The 15,811-nt window shown below is 38.7% G+C and overlaps 1 protein-coding gene across 2 annotated transcripts; it reads left to right on the top strand.

Annotated features, from left to right (window-relative positions):
* The first annotated feature begins 2,381 nt into the window (after positions 1–2,381).
* Positions 2,382–12,337, top strand: calm1a (calmodulin 1a). Of its 2 annotated transcripts, none has more exons than XM_061744524.1 (6): positions 2,382–2,510; positions 7,182–7,212; positions 7,366–7,509; positions 7,627–7,733; positions 10,880–11,015; positions 11,151–12,337. In XM_061744524.1, exons 1-6 carry the CDS (start codon positions 2,508–2,510, stop codon positions 11,177–11,179), a joined length of 450 nt encoding a protein of 149 aa, XP_061600508.1. In that variant the 5' UTR covers positions 2,382–2,507; the 3' UTR covers positions 11,180–12,337. The 2 variants fall into 2 exon arrangements, with proteins under 2 accessions (XP_061600508.1, XP_061600507.1); XM_061744523.1 differs by lacking the exon at positions 2,382–2,510 and adding an exon at positions 5,417–6,264.
* The last annotated feature ends 3,474 nt before the right edge of the window (positions 12,338–15,811 follow it).

Genomic DNA, 15,811 nt, shown 5'->3' with positions numbered 1-15,811 from the left:
ACAGTTGCTTACTTTTTTGTGTGTGCAAATTCTAGTTTTCAGGCATGCAGTGCAGTGAAATGAACTGCTCTACTATGATAACATTTTATTTTTGTATACAAAATAAATTTTATAACAATATTTCTGTGATTCACACGTTATAATCAAAGTATTATCTACATTCAGTGTGTTGCTTACTGTTCTACTTAGCAACACACCTGTAAACCACCTGTGAATTATGGCGTGTCCTCTTTAAACAGTCATATAAAGCAGTGAGACGCTCCCCCGCCCTCTTTGCCGCGCCGCTGTTTGACGCATTGCAGATCCGCCCCAGCCAATCAGCTCCCTCCATACATCCACAGAATATTGCAGGTCTCTGCTGTCCAATCAAAACCGTCCTTTCAAAAGCAACACCACAGCTTCCCTAGCGCTGCATTCTGGATCCTCAGAATGTGTCCTTCCGCATTCATAAAACTCAGTGTAACATGAAATAGTTCCTCAAATAGCACCACAGCGTGGCAGGCCTGCCAAGGTGGCGCGGCTTGCAGCAGAAAGCTGACACTAAATATCGCCTTACTCATCAAAGTTTTTGCATTTTATTCCTGATACAGAATTTTAATTCGATTATTGTAAGTGTAATGCATTATGTGCAAATTAAAGCAAAAACAATCCTCATGATTTTAATGCCAGAAGTTACTGCAGTGAGATTACAAAGAGACATAACTGGAATATGTGTCAAATGACTTTAGGTTTATGAAATAGTTTTGATTTAGTTTACATGCAATAACATAGTTTTTTTCTTTTATATAGGACCCTCCACGAGTCAGCTTCCAACCTCTTGAACTTTCAATAAAATAAATGTACAGGGGAATTACTGCCTCTGGAAAACACATTAATATATTCTTAATCGTTAAGTTAAATTTCATACAACACATAGGATTCAACCAATAAGCAACCGGTGTGAGTCCCAATACAAGATGAGGTAAAACGTTTTGGACAACAGTCTATCACTGATTAATACACAGAACTGTCACCCTCCTCTGTGTCTCTTTGTGACAGCAATGTTAAGCATGATAAAAATACAAATATTGACTTAGTATCCTAAACATATGTCCAGTTCTACTCACAGTTCTTTGTGAGTGCAGATGTTTTAAGATTAGAGAATCGCTTCTTTTGGCAAAATGGCTCTGGAGTCATGGACCAGTTCCTTATTCTTCACTCCGCTGAACAGCCTTGCGAACTAAGACTTGCAAAAGAAATGAGCAGAAAAAGTCAAGTGACATATACATATACATACATGAACAATTCTGCTGAGTAAATAATTTAGGGGAATAATAAACAAAAAGTACAACAAGATACTTTATGGTAGTAATAAGTATTCCTTTATTCAACTCATAATGGAGAAATATCTGTGTTACAACAGCAGCAAGAGAAAAAGTACCAAAATAGTAGTAACAATATAAACACTATAAATAATGTACAACCTATATAAAGTGTTATAATTTACAACATTGCACATTCAGAAATATGATCGGTTGATATTAATGAACGTGAATATTTTTATTTCACATAAATGGTTTAAACTGTTTAAGTTGTAATGTGTGTCTGAGAAATAAAAGTAAACAAAAGCCAATTAAAAAAATAGTTTAATGAAAAAAAAAAACAATCTCCAAAAAGAAAGCATGAGTGAATTTGTTACTCAGGTGTCTGTTCATTTGCAAAACAAATTTCTGATATCCCAAGTTAAGAGATTTTACATTTCTATACTTTGTTCAAATAATCCATAGTTTATTTGAGGTGAAGAGAAAAATCAAACAAACCTAAATCAATAGGTGGCGCATTTTGGTAAAGGGGTGTTGTCACATCATGAAATAAATACTAGGCAAGGGAAGTTTATTTGAATAGCACAATTCAACACAAGTTAATTCAAAGTGCTTTACATCAACATTAAAAGCAGAAAGACACAATTAAACAGTAACCAGTCAATTAAAAAGGGAAAATAGAACTAAGAATTAATAATACAATACAATTAAATAAAATAAATAACAGATAAAATGTTAAGAAAAGAGGTAAAATAATAAAAAGTACAAGCTGTTAAAAATTAGGGGCAGTAGAGTACAACAGGTATTAATTTAAGAGTACACTTCAGTAAACAGTAATGTTTTTATCCTGATTTAAAGGAGCTGACAGTTTGAGCAGACCTCAGATCTACAGGAAGTTTGTTCAATACTACTACTACTACTACTACTACTAATAATAATAATAATAATACATTTTCTTGACTGAGACAAGGCCAAGCTCAGAAAAAAAAGTGCACACTGTAGCAAACACACGTGGGCGCCCGTGAACGCGCTTGCGCAGAAGAGCGACAAGATCTTGAATTTCCCCACAGTGCGGAGGAATACAGTGAGCCGGTCAGCGGTGCGTCGGCCCTGCCTTTCCGCCTACAGCCATCCCCGCTCACTGGCGTCCGTCCATTTCCTCCCTCCGGTAGCGCTAGTAAGACCAACCGTCAAACTCACACAGACATGGTGAGTATTCAGCGAGCTTGGGGAAAAACGTTTTGTGTTAAAATTGTGTTGTGTGACTGAGCCAAAAACGTTGGTACTTTGTCGTTCCCCTCGCGGAGAAGCGGAGGTTGTTGCCGGTGTGTTCCCGCGGAGCGTTAAGGCTTATTTTTGGTTCCGCGTTACAGCGACGCAGAGATTACGGCGTAGGCTCTGCGTCGATTTAGGCTTGAACCTGCAAACGTTCGACGGTCTGCCGTTAACACTTTGGCGGCAAAAAAGCGTCAGTTTGGCGCCGGCGGGAAACGCAGCTGGCCGCCACAGCCGGAGATGTACAGGTGGTTTCGGTAGTGAAGAAGTGGCGGCTCCAGTGACTGTTTTTCCGGTGTTTTCACAGGCAGATCGTCTTAACAACCCCCGATTAATATTAATATGGACGTGACTTGTTGGATCATGAAATATTGGCTTATGAATGAGGTGTTACTGTTTTAGTTTTCCTTTTTTCCCCCATTTATAGATTCATATTCTCACACGTCATTTATTAATGGTGTAGGATTCTGCACAGACAACCACTCACTTTTGAAAAGTGCCATTTGTTTGGTGATAACTGTCATAAATAAGTGGAAAGACACTAAATACATTTTTTTATTTTCCTAACCCTAAATCAAATTAATCTGGTAACCACTTACAGACAGTGCTGGACACTATAGGTTCCTTGTAAGATAAGGGGGAAAAAAGGAGTGGAAATGTGGGTTGTAAGGTTGCCACTCCCTTGAAATAAAGGCATACAAACTCTGGTTTCTGGAATAAAGTCAACTCTTCCCAAGAACATCCAAAAAATGCACAATATTTATTTATTTTTGAATAATTTATTTTTTGTTCAGATGGAAAAGTCACTCTATTGAAAATGTATATTTGTTTTGTATCAGCTAAGCCAGTGATTTGCTTTCTCAGCTATGTTTCGGTTTGATTTGCTTCTAGTTTAAGGAGCATTTAATCTAAGTTGGACATTGTTGTATTAAACACATTTTTGATATTGGGATCTCTGTTGTACTGTAGGCACTAAATTACGTGAGTCCAAGTAGGTATAAGTAGATTACTCTGTTGATTTGAATTAATATAATGGATATGTAGAGTACTTGCAAATCAAGTTTTATTTTATTTTTTTACATTTTCTTTGAATAAATAAACAAAGATCAAGAATAAAGGATCCAGGATGGTAGATATTGATGTTGTTGCATCTGTTTTTAGTTGTTACTCAGAAATTCTCCAATATTAATGTACAGCAGAAGTGACAAATTATGAGGCAATTCAGTGGTTTTGAGGTGTGGCTCAAGATTACTCAGAATAAGCCTCCTTTAAGCAATACTTCATTGAAAAGAAAAGGGTATTGTTGTAATTAGACACTTTTGATCACATCTATGTGGAAGGATTCAGCTTTCTGAAGAGTCCTGTGAAAGTAAATTGTAGACTACGTTCTTGCCTTGCACCATCTACTGTAACAGGAACATGATCTGTCACCAACATTGCTGTGCCTTGAAAGCAATTTGGCCTGAATATCAGAGGGGTTAGCAGCTTGTTAACCATCACCACGTCTCACACATGTTCGAGTCAACTTACGGATCAGTGTTGTCTCATTTATCAGCACTGAAAGGCTTCTTGTTGCTGCTTGGCAGTAAAAATACAGTCCAGATGAAACGTTTCATTTTGAATGCAGAAGTTCACAACATGAAATTGATCGGATATAATAATTTTGCAAAGCGTTATCAATTTTATATTTGCAAAACCATTCAATTATTGTCATTTAATGCACCACATTATGTCAATATTCAACAACACAACATGAGTTCTTAAGAAAAAAGAATCAGTAGTCTGTCAGGTCTAACAGGCTGCAACAAAGATGTTGTATATCATGTGCTTTTCTGTATATAAAAGATGATTCATTACTACAACAATCTCATGGGAAATTCTCACAAGGTTCATCTTTACTTTGAAGCACACTTTTGAAGTCGAAATACATGAGTATTTTTTTTTTTATAGCATCAAATGAAAACACGAGTGTAATTGGCATAAAGGAGAGCAATGTAAAAGTTCATGAGCTTATGGGGAGGAATTTCAATCATACTAGCACTAGGATCTTGCCAAATGTGCACCTGGTTATTTGAACATCTGGTTTTCTTCTGTTAATTAATATGATGGCAATGTTTGTTGGGGAAAAAACCCACTAACTAATTAGTGCTAAGGGTAGACTTTTGGAAAAAAAAGATATTTCATTCATAGTTTTCAGTGAGGACCTCGCTGTGGGGTTTGTTTGTTGTGACCCATGATGCTGTCTGGGAGGCCAAATGACCAGTCATCCGATCCTCTCCTGGAGCTGCAACTGTAATCGCGAGATGACAGCCCACAGATTAACACATACATGTAGATGCACATAAAGCTTCCATGACCTCCCCCGGTCTGGACACTGTTACTCTCACACGCGTTAAATCAATTTCCTGACACATTTGACTGGCCTCCACTGGCCTGGCCTCCCACCCCTTCTGTGTGCAGAGGCTCACAATCGCACTCTTAAAAGGCGTTTCATCTGTTGAACTACCGCAGGAGGTCGATACCTCATCGGTGAGTCCCTCTGTACCTTGTAACAGTTGGAGAGATGAAGAGACGGATGAGGCTTCACTGTCATGCCTAGGATTACACAGACACAAGCAGCGGGGATCTCCACAGTAGCACCCACCTGGGGTCGGATACAGCGATGGAAGGACAGTCTGACACCTCTAGTGCTGCAAGACACAATGACTGGGAGATATATGGACAGATAAGTAGGAAGACTAATCTGAGAGTCAGACGTGTGGATGAGTAACCAGAACATCAGCATATGGACCAACGATTTCATCAACTTATTATCCACCCCTTGCTCGTCCAGAGGAAATTGTAAAAACCTGACATCTATCATCCAGCTGCACTAGAAGGATTGAAAGAGGAGTCTGGAAACGGTCCAGTCCCTTCATCGCCATTCATGCCTTCAAATGTCTACATTTCTTGAGGATTTAAAGCATCTACTTTGACAGCTACACAAATCAAGACTCCCACCCCTTCATCCATAAAATTTCGTGACTATGCAGAGTTGGCACTTGCTTCTGTACTGCTTCCTCTTCTGTCATTTTCATCAATCAGAAACGATTGATAGATGTCGAGCAACATTGTTTTTTATCCCCCCATTTCTCCCATCTTAACACATAATTTATGTCGCTGTTATCACTGCTCCCTCATTATGCTACCTAAGAAGGTTGCGTTGTATCCAGCAGAGGACGAGTTGGTGAGCTTGTCCACCGTTTATGACCTCTTGGATGAACAACAAGATTACTACAAAGAGCTCATCCAGCAGCAGGAGAGGAACTATAGAGCTTTCCTGCAGATGCTGATGGACACGTCGTCCAGCCGCATGGACAACCTCGTCAGAGAGATGCAGGACTTGAGGAACAACCTACAGAGGACCAAGGCGGAGTTGGCAGAGGTTAAAAAGCAGGGCGTCCAGAACAACAAGAGGGCAGAATGCCTCGCTGAAGGCTTAGTTCTGGTCCGCGAGGCGCTGGACGGACTCAGCATGAAACCAGGAATGTCTGGTGGAGCGGGAAGAGGGGTGGATCTAAAGCAGCGCGGAGGAGGTGGTGCGTTGAGGCTGGATGGAGGAGGTGGAGGCAGAGGGGCAAGAAAACCAGAAGCAAAAGCAGCGAAACTGGTCGCAGACCTCACAGATTTCAACTTTGGAGATATTAAGGTTGTTCTTGGATCCAAAGGACATAGCATATGGTTTTGCAAGCGTTATTATATGTTGATGTCCATGCATGACTGCTATATTTTTTATATATATAAATATATATATATATATATATATATATATATATATATATATATTAGGGGTGTAACGATACACTAATCTCACGATACGGTACAATACACGATATTGAGGTCACGATTACGATATTATAGCAGTATTTTTTTAACAACCTTGAATGAGGAACATATGACTGGAAAAAATTGTCTTTTATTTGAAAGACACAAAATTCAAAACAACTGTACGTTTGCCCTATTGTTACAGTTTGTAATGCTTTATAACTGTTTAAGTTTTTAAGAGAAAGCCAGGCCAACCATTTTCCACAAACTGAACTAAAAGTAAATGTCAGGTTTGCATTATGCATCTTCAGTTTCATACAAGTAAAAACATTTTGCCACAAACTGAATAGTTTCTCTCATGTATGATTTGACTTTTTTCTTTTCCAGAAATTTAACTAAAATTAAATAAATAAAAGTAATAAATACATTTTTACATCATAAAAAACATTGATTCATGCTCGCCTTGATTTTTCTGCTGACCGGAGAGCATTATGGTTCTTCTAAATCAGGACTCCTCAAGTCTGGTGTCCTGCATGTTTGAGGTGTTTCCTTGCATCAACACATGACTGTGTCATTAACAGACCTCTGTCAGTCCTTGATGACAAACTGTTGATGACCGTTAATCTGAATCACTTGTGTTGATGCAAGGAAGCGTCTAAAACATGCAGGACACCGGTCCACGAGGAACAGACTTGTGGAGCCCTGATCTAAATGAACGAGACAGTTTTGAACGACGATACAAATGTGCTCGAAAGCAATTTCAAAGATAACTCTCCTCTTTGTTCTGTTTTTGTTCTTCAGGCTGACCAACTAACAGAAGAGCAGATTGCTGGTAAGATGATGCAATCCAAAGACTATCTTGCCATCTTCAAAGTAAGATGACAAAATAGCATCGCCAGCCAGAGTATAAAACCATACTATTGTGACAAGTACCGCCAACATTTTCTAATCTAATTCTTTTTTTTCCTTTTCTGTCCCTGTCCAGAATTCAAGGAGGCCTTCTCCCTGTTTGATAAAGACGGAGACGGTACCATCACCACCAAAGAACTGGGCACAGTCATGAGGTCACTAGGTCAAAACCCAACTGAGGCTGAACTCCAGGACATGATAAACGAGGTGGACGCTGATGGTAAGCTGGTTCCCTTTTAAAACGGGGAACGACTTAGTTGCTTACCTGCCTTTCAAGACCATTTTAAGAAATGTCAAGTAATCGTGTATTTAACTTGCCCTGGCTTTTCTCTACTAGGCAACGGTACCATTGACTTCCCCGAGTTCCTTACAATGATGGCAAGGAAGATGAAGGACACGGACAGTGAGGAGGAGATCAGGGAGGCGTTCAGAGTCTTCGATAAGGTGGGTTTATTCTGGCTTGTGATTGGTGATGTAGCAACAAAGTGTTTATTTTTCTTTTCCTTTTGGTTATTTCTTTCAGTAGTCACCACAACAAATCATCCACCTCTATTTAGAACTTTGTGATACATTGAGTTTATAGAGCACTTTTGAATTTTTAGTGTTTGAGGTTTTAAAATCAATTAGTGATGCACCGAAATGAAAATTTGTGGCCGAAACCGAAAATAATAATAATAAACACTTGGCCCAATACCGAACATGGTTCTTCGCAGTTTTTCATTTTTTTTGCCAATTTTTTCACCATTGCATAAATCAAATAAATTTGATTTAGGCATGCTTTTCAAAGAAAAAAATATTTGACAAAATTACAAGGTAGAAAATATTTATTGAACATAAAAAACGGAAATTTTTTTTTAATTTCCCAGCATTATGTTGTTTTGGTTCCACCTCTTGGGGAATGTTAGCTATTTAGCTATTTTCATATTAGCCATTTTCGGCCGAACAATTTCGGTTACAGAACAATCGGTGCATCACTAAAATCAATATTTATTTTATATGTAGAACTATGGTATGTAACTACCGCTGATTCCACAAGTTCCCGTAGTTCCCCAAGAGTTTTCCCCTAAAGGCACAGACAAATCTACAAGATGGCATCTTTTAAGTTATTTGTTTTCCCCAAAAAAACTCTGAAAACAGGCACAGTTGATTCAGTCACTTGGAAGTGGTTCGAGTTTGTAATATCTGAAGACGTTCACTTGACTGATTTAATCCAGTATCTTTAATGGGTGGGAGAAGTGTGTGATAGCGGCTGCACGCTACACAAGTCAGCATCGCCCTTAAAACAGCCAGGAAGAACTCACTAGTAGCATCATTTTCCTGCAGTATGCCATAAGATAAGAAGACAGTCTGGTGGAAAAATGTTACCGATGCAGTTGTGATTCACACCACTAAAAATATGGTGCCCATTTACAGTAAAAGCCTGGATTTATCCACACGCTGAATACAACTGACCCCAGGTACAATACTGCATATTATTGTGTTTTATGTCTTATTAATACTCAAGCTTATAAGGCGCACTTAAAATCCTTCATTTTTTCTCAGAAATCAGTAGTTCGCCCTATAATCAGGTGCACTTAACGCATGAATTTTGTTGTGCTTACTGACCGCAAACCAGCTTTATGTGGTACACTGGGCTCAAAAATCAGTGCGACGTAGTAGCGACGTAGCCGCTCTGCTTGATCGATTGTCGAACCGTTCAGCTGACACATTAAAGTTGGTCCTTGGTTGGATAAAAGTTGCAACGTCAGACAACGTTAGATAACTAATTATGTAGCGCTGGCAAGCAGCCATCATCCAACATCTAGTCAGTGTTACCTTACTGTAATTAGACGCCAAGCCAACATTAGGTTTTTAGCAAAAACCCAGTTTTCAAATCTATATCATAGTCCAGTTATAATCAAATGTTGGAGTACAATGTTGTTACAACCTCACACCAACTTCAGGTTTCCGCTATCGCTGGCAACGTTGAACCAATCAGAGAACAGGACGTAGTACCACGCTTACCACCTCCACATTTTTATTTGTGGAAGACAAATGATTTAAAAACGTGAGTTAATTTTTCTGTATTAGTTACAACTGAACGATATTCTGAGTTATTGTGAATGAGTTGAATAAAGTTCGACTTGTTTTGGTTTATATACGTTTTATTATGTGCCTTATGTATGAAAATAGACCCGTTCATTGATATTGTGCCTTATAATGCAGTGCACCTAATCTGCAAAATACGGTACACATACATCAAGAGTTTGGACACACTTTCTCATTAGGCTATATATATATATATATATATATATATATATATATATATATATCAAGTTGTCAGCAGTGTACCTCTAATGAATTTAGACAGAAATATATTGGGGGTGTGAAGGGGGGTTAATTGATCATCCGATGTCTAGCTAATATTTGGATTAAGTTCATGTTTGCGTGCTTCTCCTCAGTGCACAGGGGTGCAAGTCAAAAAGATTGTTACTGCTGTTGTTGCCAGGGCGGTTTGCTGTTGTGGTTAGACATTTATGAGCAGCCCTGTCTCTAGGGAGGGGTGTATGCAGCCCATCGAGGCAGGAGCACTGTTATTCCCAAATGAGTCAGAACTTGCCGATGGAGATTGCTGCAGTGGTTGGAAAAGATGAGAATATCTGCAATGACTTTCTACACCCTTTACATGTATTTTCCTACATTTTCTTTTGTGTCTAATTCAATTTTTATCTTCACAGAGAAGGCAGCAGTGACTTATGAGCTCACAAACACTCTTCAGATTTTTTTTGTGCAGTGATGAATGTGTTGAGAATGTGATGAATGTGTTGAACCTCTGTTTGCACATATGGATATACAGGACTGTCTCAGAAAATTAGAATATTGTGATAAAGTCCTTTATTTTCTGTAATGCAAAAATGTCATACATTCTGGATTCATTACAAATCAACTGAAATATTGCAAGCCTTTTATTATTTTAATATTGCTGATCATGGCTTACAGCTTAAGAAAACTCAAATATCCTACCTCAAAAAATTTGAATATTCTGGGAATCTTAATCTTAAACTGTAAGCCATAATCAGCAATATTAAAATAATAAAATGCTTGCAATATTTCAGTTGATTTGTAATGAATCCAGAATGTATGACTTTTTTTTTTTTTTTTTTAATTGTATTACAGAAAATAAAGGACTTTATCACAATATTCTAATTTTCTGAGACAGTCCTGTATGTGTGAATAAGTGCTAAACTTTTAAAGGTGTATGTAAACATACATACACATAGTTATGGAGTGGATTATTTTCATGCGATTGTATTAACAGTCTTAAACAGACATACATTTCAAAATAAAATGTATGTTTTAAAACTTTCCTTCAACACCCTAACTTTATAAAGTTTATCTATGAAAGTACATTAAAGAAAATGGACATAACAAATTCAGAAGGAGCAGCATAATATGACCAGAAAAGTGTAGGTGTAGTTGGGTTCGTTTTACTTTAAATAACCAGCTTTTATTCTGGTTAACAAAAGTGGGTTTGGTTACAGGTCAAGTAAAATGTACCAGTCACTTGCCTGAAACAGCTGAATGTGAGAGTCTGTGTGTGTTTTCATCAGGACGGTAATGGATACATTAGCGCTGCGGAGCTGCGTCATGTGATGACTAACCTCGGAGAGAAGCTGACGGATGAGGAAGTAGACGAGATGATCAGAGAAGCAGACATTGATGGAGATGGACAGGTCAACTATGAAGGTATGTGAGATCAGGTCCCTCTAGAGACCAACACAATAATACACTATATAGCTAAAACTACATTTATTTGCATTACTATTATAAAAAGATGAATAAATCATGAATTGTTTTGTTTTTCTCCCTCTCTCCCTGCAGAGTTTGTTCAGATGATGACTGCAAAATGAACTGGGCTCACACTAAAGACAAAGAATCAATTTTCACTTACCTCTTATTACAAAACTATTCATTTAATCATACTGTTCTGTATAAACAATTTAAACTGAATGTTGGAAAACTGAAAATCTGTCCATATAGACAAATTTAAAAAATGGTAAAAGACAAAAAGAAGAAAAAAAAAAAGAATCTGCATGTACTGGCTTGTATTCCCCACGCTGCCAGCGCTGAGCGGCCCAATCAGATCTATACTCGTCAAAACAAGCAGTGTCCTGCAGCCGGCCGCCGCGGCCGCTGCTCCTCTGCTTCCTGGTTCCATCTGCCTGATGTCATGATGATTATTTGGGCTGGCTGATTGCCTTTCTTCTTCTATGACTTCCTGTTTTTAATTTCTGTTCTTCATGCATGCAGAGTTACGTGGGTTACAGTTGAAGGCCCAGTGGCCGGCGGCCTCGGCTCGGCCTCGGCTCGGCCTCGGGTCGGCCTGAGAGCCGCGGAGGAGGGAGGGGGTTCAGGGGGACGGACGGGAGTGAACCAGCGGGACAATCAAAGCTTGCTCCCCTAACTGAAGTCAGTGACGACAGATATTTTTAAGAAAAAATATTAAAATGGAATAAACAATAACTCATTTTAGACTTTGTTTCTGGCATGTCAGGTTACTCACTTTATCCTTTTGTGTTTTTACCTTTTTTGAGGGTGAAGCCTGGGTGGGGGGCGGGACACTTGAGGCCCTTTGGCAGTGATCCATGTTTTAGATTATCGGAGGGGTTGGGTGGGTTTTAAAGATTATATACGAGTACAGTTTCTGAGGCGATATCAAGTACCCACAAACCAACATTTGTACCATTCTGAGTATTTGTGTGGAGATTTACAGAGAAAACTTAATGAAACAGGTCGTTCTCCCTGAATGGCGCTCAGGTGCAGGTTATTGCCTCGGAGGCCGTGCATGTATGACTCTACGGGCATGTGAGTTTCAGTAAAGTGGGGACAGGGTCGGCACTTCGCAGCATCTCTTCTCTTGTGTTTGTGTGTGAGTTTGCCTGTGTGTGTGAATGCAGCGAGGCCCGGCCTGGTCCAGCTGTTCTGTTCTGTTCAATTGATCTGCATTCCAAGTTGTACATGCTAATCTTTACATTTTGTTTTTCCAATAAAATATTAACTAAAATTCTTGGTGGTGGTTTTTGTTTTGTGAACACTGAGCTGGCTTATGTTTTTTCTCTCGGTGAGGGATGGTTCTGTGGGGGAAGCGCTGCTCTGAAGATGACTCAGTTTAGAGCTACTTATTGTCTTCAGGGGAAAACGCTAACCAAAGATCAAATATATTTTTGGATGGAATTCTTTTATCGGGATGTGGTCAACCTGTCAAAACACCAGATGAGAACAAAGCTGCTGGAAATTACTTTTCTCAGTGTTCTGTTAAAGTTTCAGAAGATGATTTCAAATATAAATATATATATACCGTATTTTCTGGACTATAAGCTGCTACTTTTGTCATAGGTTTTGAACCATGCAGTTTATACAAAGGTGCGGCTATTCTGTTGATTTTTCTTCCACCACTCGGGGCGCTCTAACTGGAATTGGAATCAAAACTAAGACAAAATAAATGCAAAGAAGAATACACTACTTCTTTAGCAGATAGAAGTAGGTAGAAGCAGATTTCAAACAGATTAATAGATAAATACTGGTTATTTTCTCTTGGTTCTGTCCCGTTTTAATCAGCAAAGTTGCTGCCGTGTTAAAAGACACTGTTAGGAAAGGATCTATTTAGGTACAAACATGTACATCATTTACAGTTCAAAATCCTTCTGTACATGTAGTAAATATCTAATCTAAAAACAAATATCTGCAGCCTGTATCTTTTTTAAAAAAAAAAAAAAAATTTTAAATAGAGCGGATGCAGCTTATATGAAGGTGCGGCTTACAGTCCAGAAAATTCGGTATATATGTATATATATGTGTATGCCTAATCTTTATACTAGTATTATACAGTAAACGTGTTTAGTTATTGGGGTAACCAGAAAATGAGGGACTGATGAGATGTGTCGTTGCTAGGCAACAGAGACATGGACCAGATGGATGGTAGAGGAGGTGGCAGCAGAAAACTGGGTATTTGAGAAGAGTAAGATGTATGGTTAGGGAGTGGTAACTAACGGGGTTGGAAGCTGAACACATGCATCCATTTTCTTAGTCCTGCTCCGAGTCGGGGAGCTGGAGCCCGTCCCGGCCGTCGGCGGGCGATGGCAGCCCATCACAGGACGACACAAACACAAGCAGGCACGCTTGAATGTGTTTGAGCCGAGTATCCAGAGAAAAGCCCCAGGGGCACAGGACGAACATGCAAGCTGCATTTAGAAAGGCTCCAAGTGGGATCTGAACCAGGAACCTTCTTGTGGTGAGACACAACATGGTTAACCAACAGAATATGAAAGACAAAAATGGAAAGTGCAGAGCATCCTCTAATCTGTAAAAGCTCTTGGGACAGACTTATTCTCACGAGCATCTCCGAAGCTTTCAGGTCAAAGAAGGAGTGAACTTTACATCGGAAGACCGGCTGCTTTCTGGATCACTGATTCTGGAGCTGACAAGAATTAGGATGAGGGGAACGATGCAGGGAGGAGTGTAGTGGGTGTTGGATGTATCACACAGTAGTTGCATAACTGTCTGAAGTGTATTTATACATGTATTATTGCCTCCTGGTCGTCAGTGGGCTGCCACTGAAATGTAGGGTTTCTAACCCTCAAGATTACTCCTGGTACCGGGTCCACATTTCACTTGAGAGTTAGATTACAATCGGCTATGAATTCAATATTTGCGCCCTCAAGATGGATAAACTAAATCTAGTTAAGACTTCAGACATGTACATGTTCATCACCATCCTGGATTTGAGCTGAACAGGTACTTTTCTGGAGCAGGATGTTGTGTAAAAGGTTTGAAACCCGTTAGCCTCCTGAATCAAACTAAGAACTTTCAAGTTATCACATGTATTTATTCTGATAAGCTTTAAATAATTTTAAAAAAAGCTCTTGCTTTTTAATTTTTTAAAACCACGTGCTGAATGAAATGAAAAAAAAAAGTCTGAATTCTGACTTTTTCTCTCACAATTGTATTTTTTTTTTCCTTCTTCAGTGTCCCCAATACTCTTACTTTTTCATTAAAATGGTCAGTATTACTCTAAAAGAAGAGGGATTTATACTAGTCTGTGGAGACATAGGTTCTCAAATTGTTTTAGTAGTATGTAAAGTGTCTTCTTATAATTATGGTTCACTTAGTGAAGAAAAAAAGCACTTTCTACTTTTGAATTCTTTCCTCTGAGAAATTTGAACATATTTGTGGAAACAGTAGAATTCAATTAAATTTGATTTATACAGCGTCTATTACAACAGTTGTCCCTAGGTTCAGAAACTTGAACATTCGAGGCACCAAATAAGTTTTCTTGAACTTTCTTTTATCTCATGTTTAGTAGAAATGGGTGGAACCCGAGTTATTACCGTCCCCATATTTAGTGCAGAGAATCTTTGGACCCGAGCGATGACCTTTCTGAGAGATTAATGGTGAGTGACACCCGAGAGTCCGGCAGAGACCTCTGTATGGGGGGAACGGGGCGTCTGTGAGGCCGAGCGGTGGCTTCCTGACACTCCAGAACAAAACCCGTCAGCGCCGAAAGCTCCAATACAAACAAGAACACACCTGCCTGCTGACAGACACACACCTGAGAAAGTAACAAACACCGCTGGCCCCGAGGTCACGGCCAGCGGGAACACCACCCAGGTTCACCAGAGCGCTGCTCAGCAGCCGACGTTCACATATCAAACACATACAGAGAATAGTAACAAAAATCGAAATATTTTATCAATGATAAGGAGATGCAAAAAATATCTTACGCCACAAACCACTAATCAAGTAATTCAAGCCTTGGTTTTGTCACATATAAATTATTGTACTGTTGTCTGGTCAAACACATCATTGGGAAATATAAGAAAGCTGCAACTGGCTCAGAATAAAGCAGCACGTGTTGCTCTTTCATGTGGAAGAAGGACAAATGTTGCTAAAATGCATGATAGTCTCTGTTGGCTAGATGTAAGAAATACATTGTTGTACTTGTTGATGGTCTTTATAAGAAATGTTATTACAAAAATGCCAAGACTTTTGTATAGAAAATTAACCTTCAGTTCAGAAACACATAACTATTCAACAAGCCATGCTGCTAGAGGTTGCTTTACCTTACCAAAATCTAACAGAGCAATGAAGGAGTGGAATTCACTTCCTAATTATGTAACGCAACAAAGTTTTAAAATGAAACTAAAAGATTATTATTCAACACAAAATTAAGGATTAATATTTAATAATTAATTAATTAATTAATTTAATATTTAACTCATATTGTTGGGTCATGGCATCTTTGCAATGTAACAAAAGTATTCGTGATGATTCAATGTAGGAGCTTGTGTTGTATGTTTTGTTGTTTATATGTTTTGTATTTGTGAATTTTTGTGTTTCTGTATATATTTGTGAATGAGTATTTTTTCTGTTTGGTTTGTATTGTATATACACTGTATTGTCACTTATGACAATATGAAGACCCCAGGAAGAATAGCTGCTGCTTTGCAAAAGCTAATGGGGATCTTAATAAAACAAACAAACAA

Source organism: Cololabis saira, chromosome 16, assembly GCF_033807715.1.
Source record: "Cololabis saira isolate AMF1-May2022 chromosome 16, fColSai1.1, whole genome shotgun sequence".
Taxonomy (NCBI): Eukaryota; Metazoa; Chordata; class Actinopteri; order Beloniformes; family Belonidae; genus Cololabis; species Cololabis saira.
Note: the sequence above shows the minus strand (reverse complement) of the source record. Positions and strands in the feature narration are given on the sequence as shown.

Excerpts from the sequence above, each read along its gene's own strand:
- calm1a (XM_061744523.1), top strand. The coding sequence starts at position 5,674 with ATGTCGAGCAACATTGTTTTTTATCCCCCCATTTCTCCCATCTTAACA. Across the intron at positions 7,510-7,626 it reads AAACGAGGTGGACGCTGATG|GCAACGGTACCATTGACTTC; the intron begins GTAAGCTGGTTC and ends TTTCTCTACTAG. Across the intron at positions 7,734-10,879 it reads CGTTCAGAGTCTTCGATAAG|GACGGTAATGGATACATTAG; the intron begins GTGGGTTTATTC and ends TGTTTTCATCAG.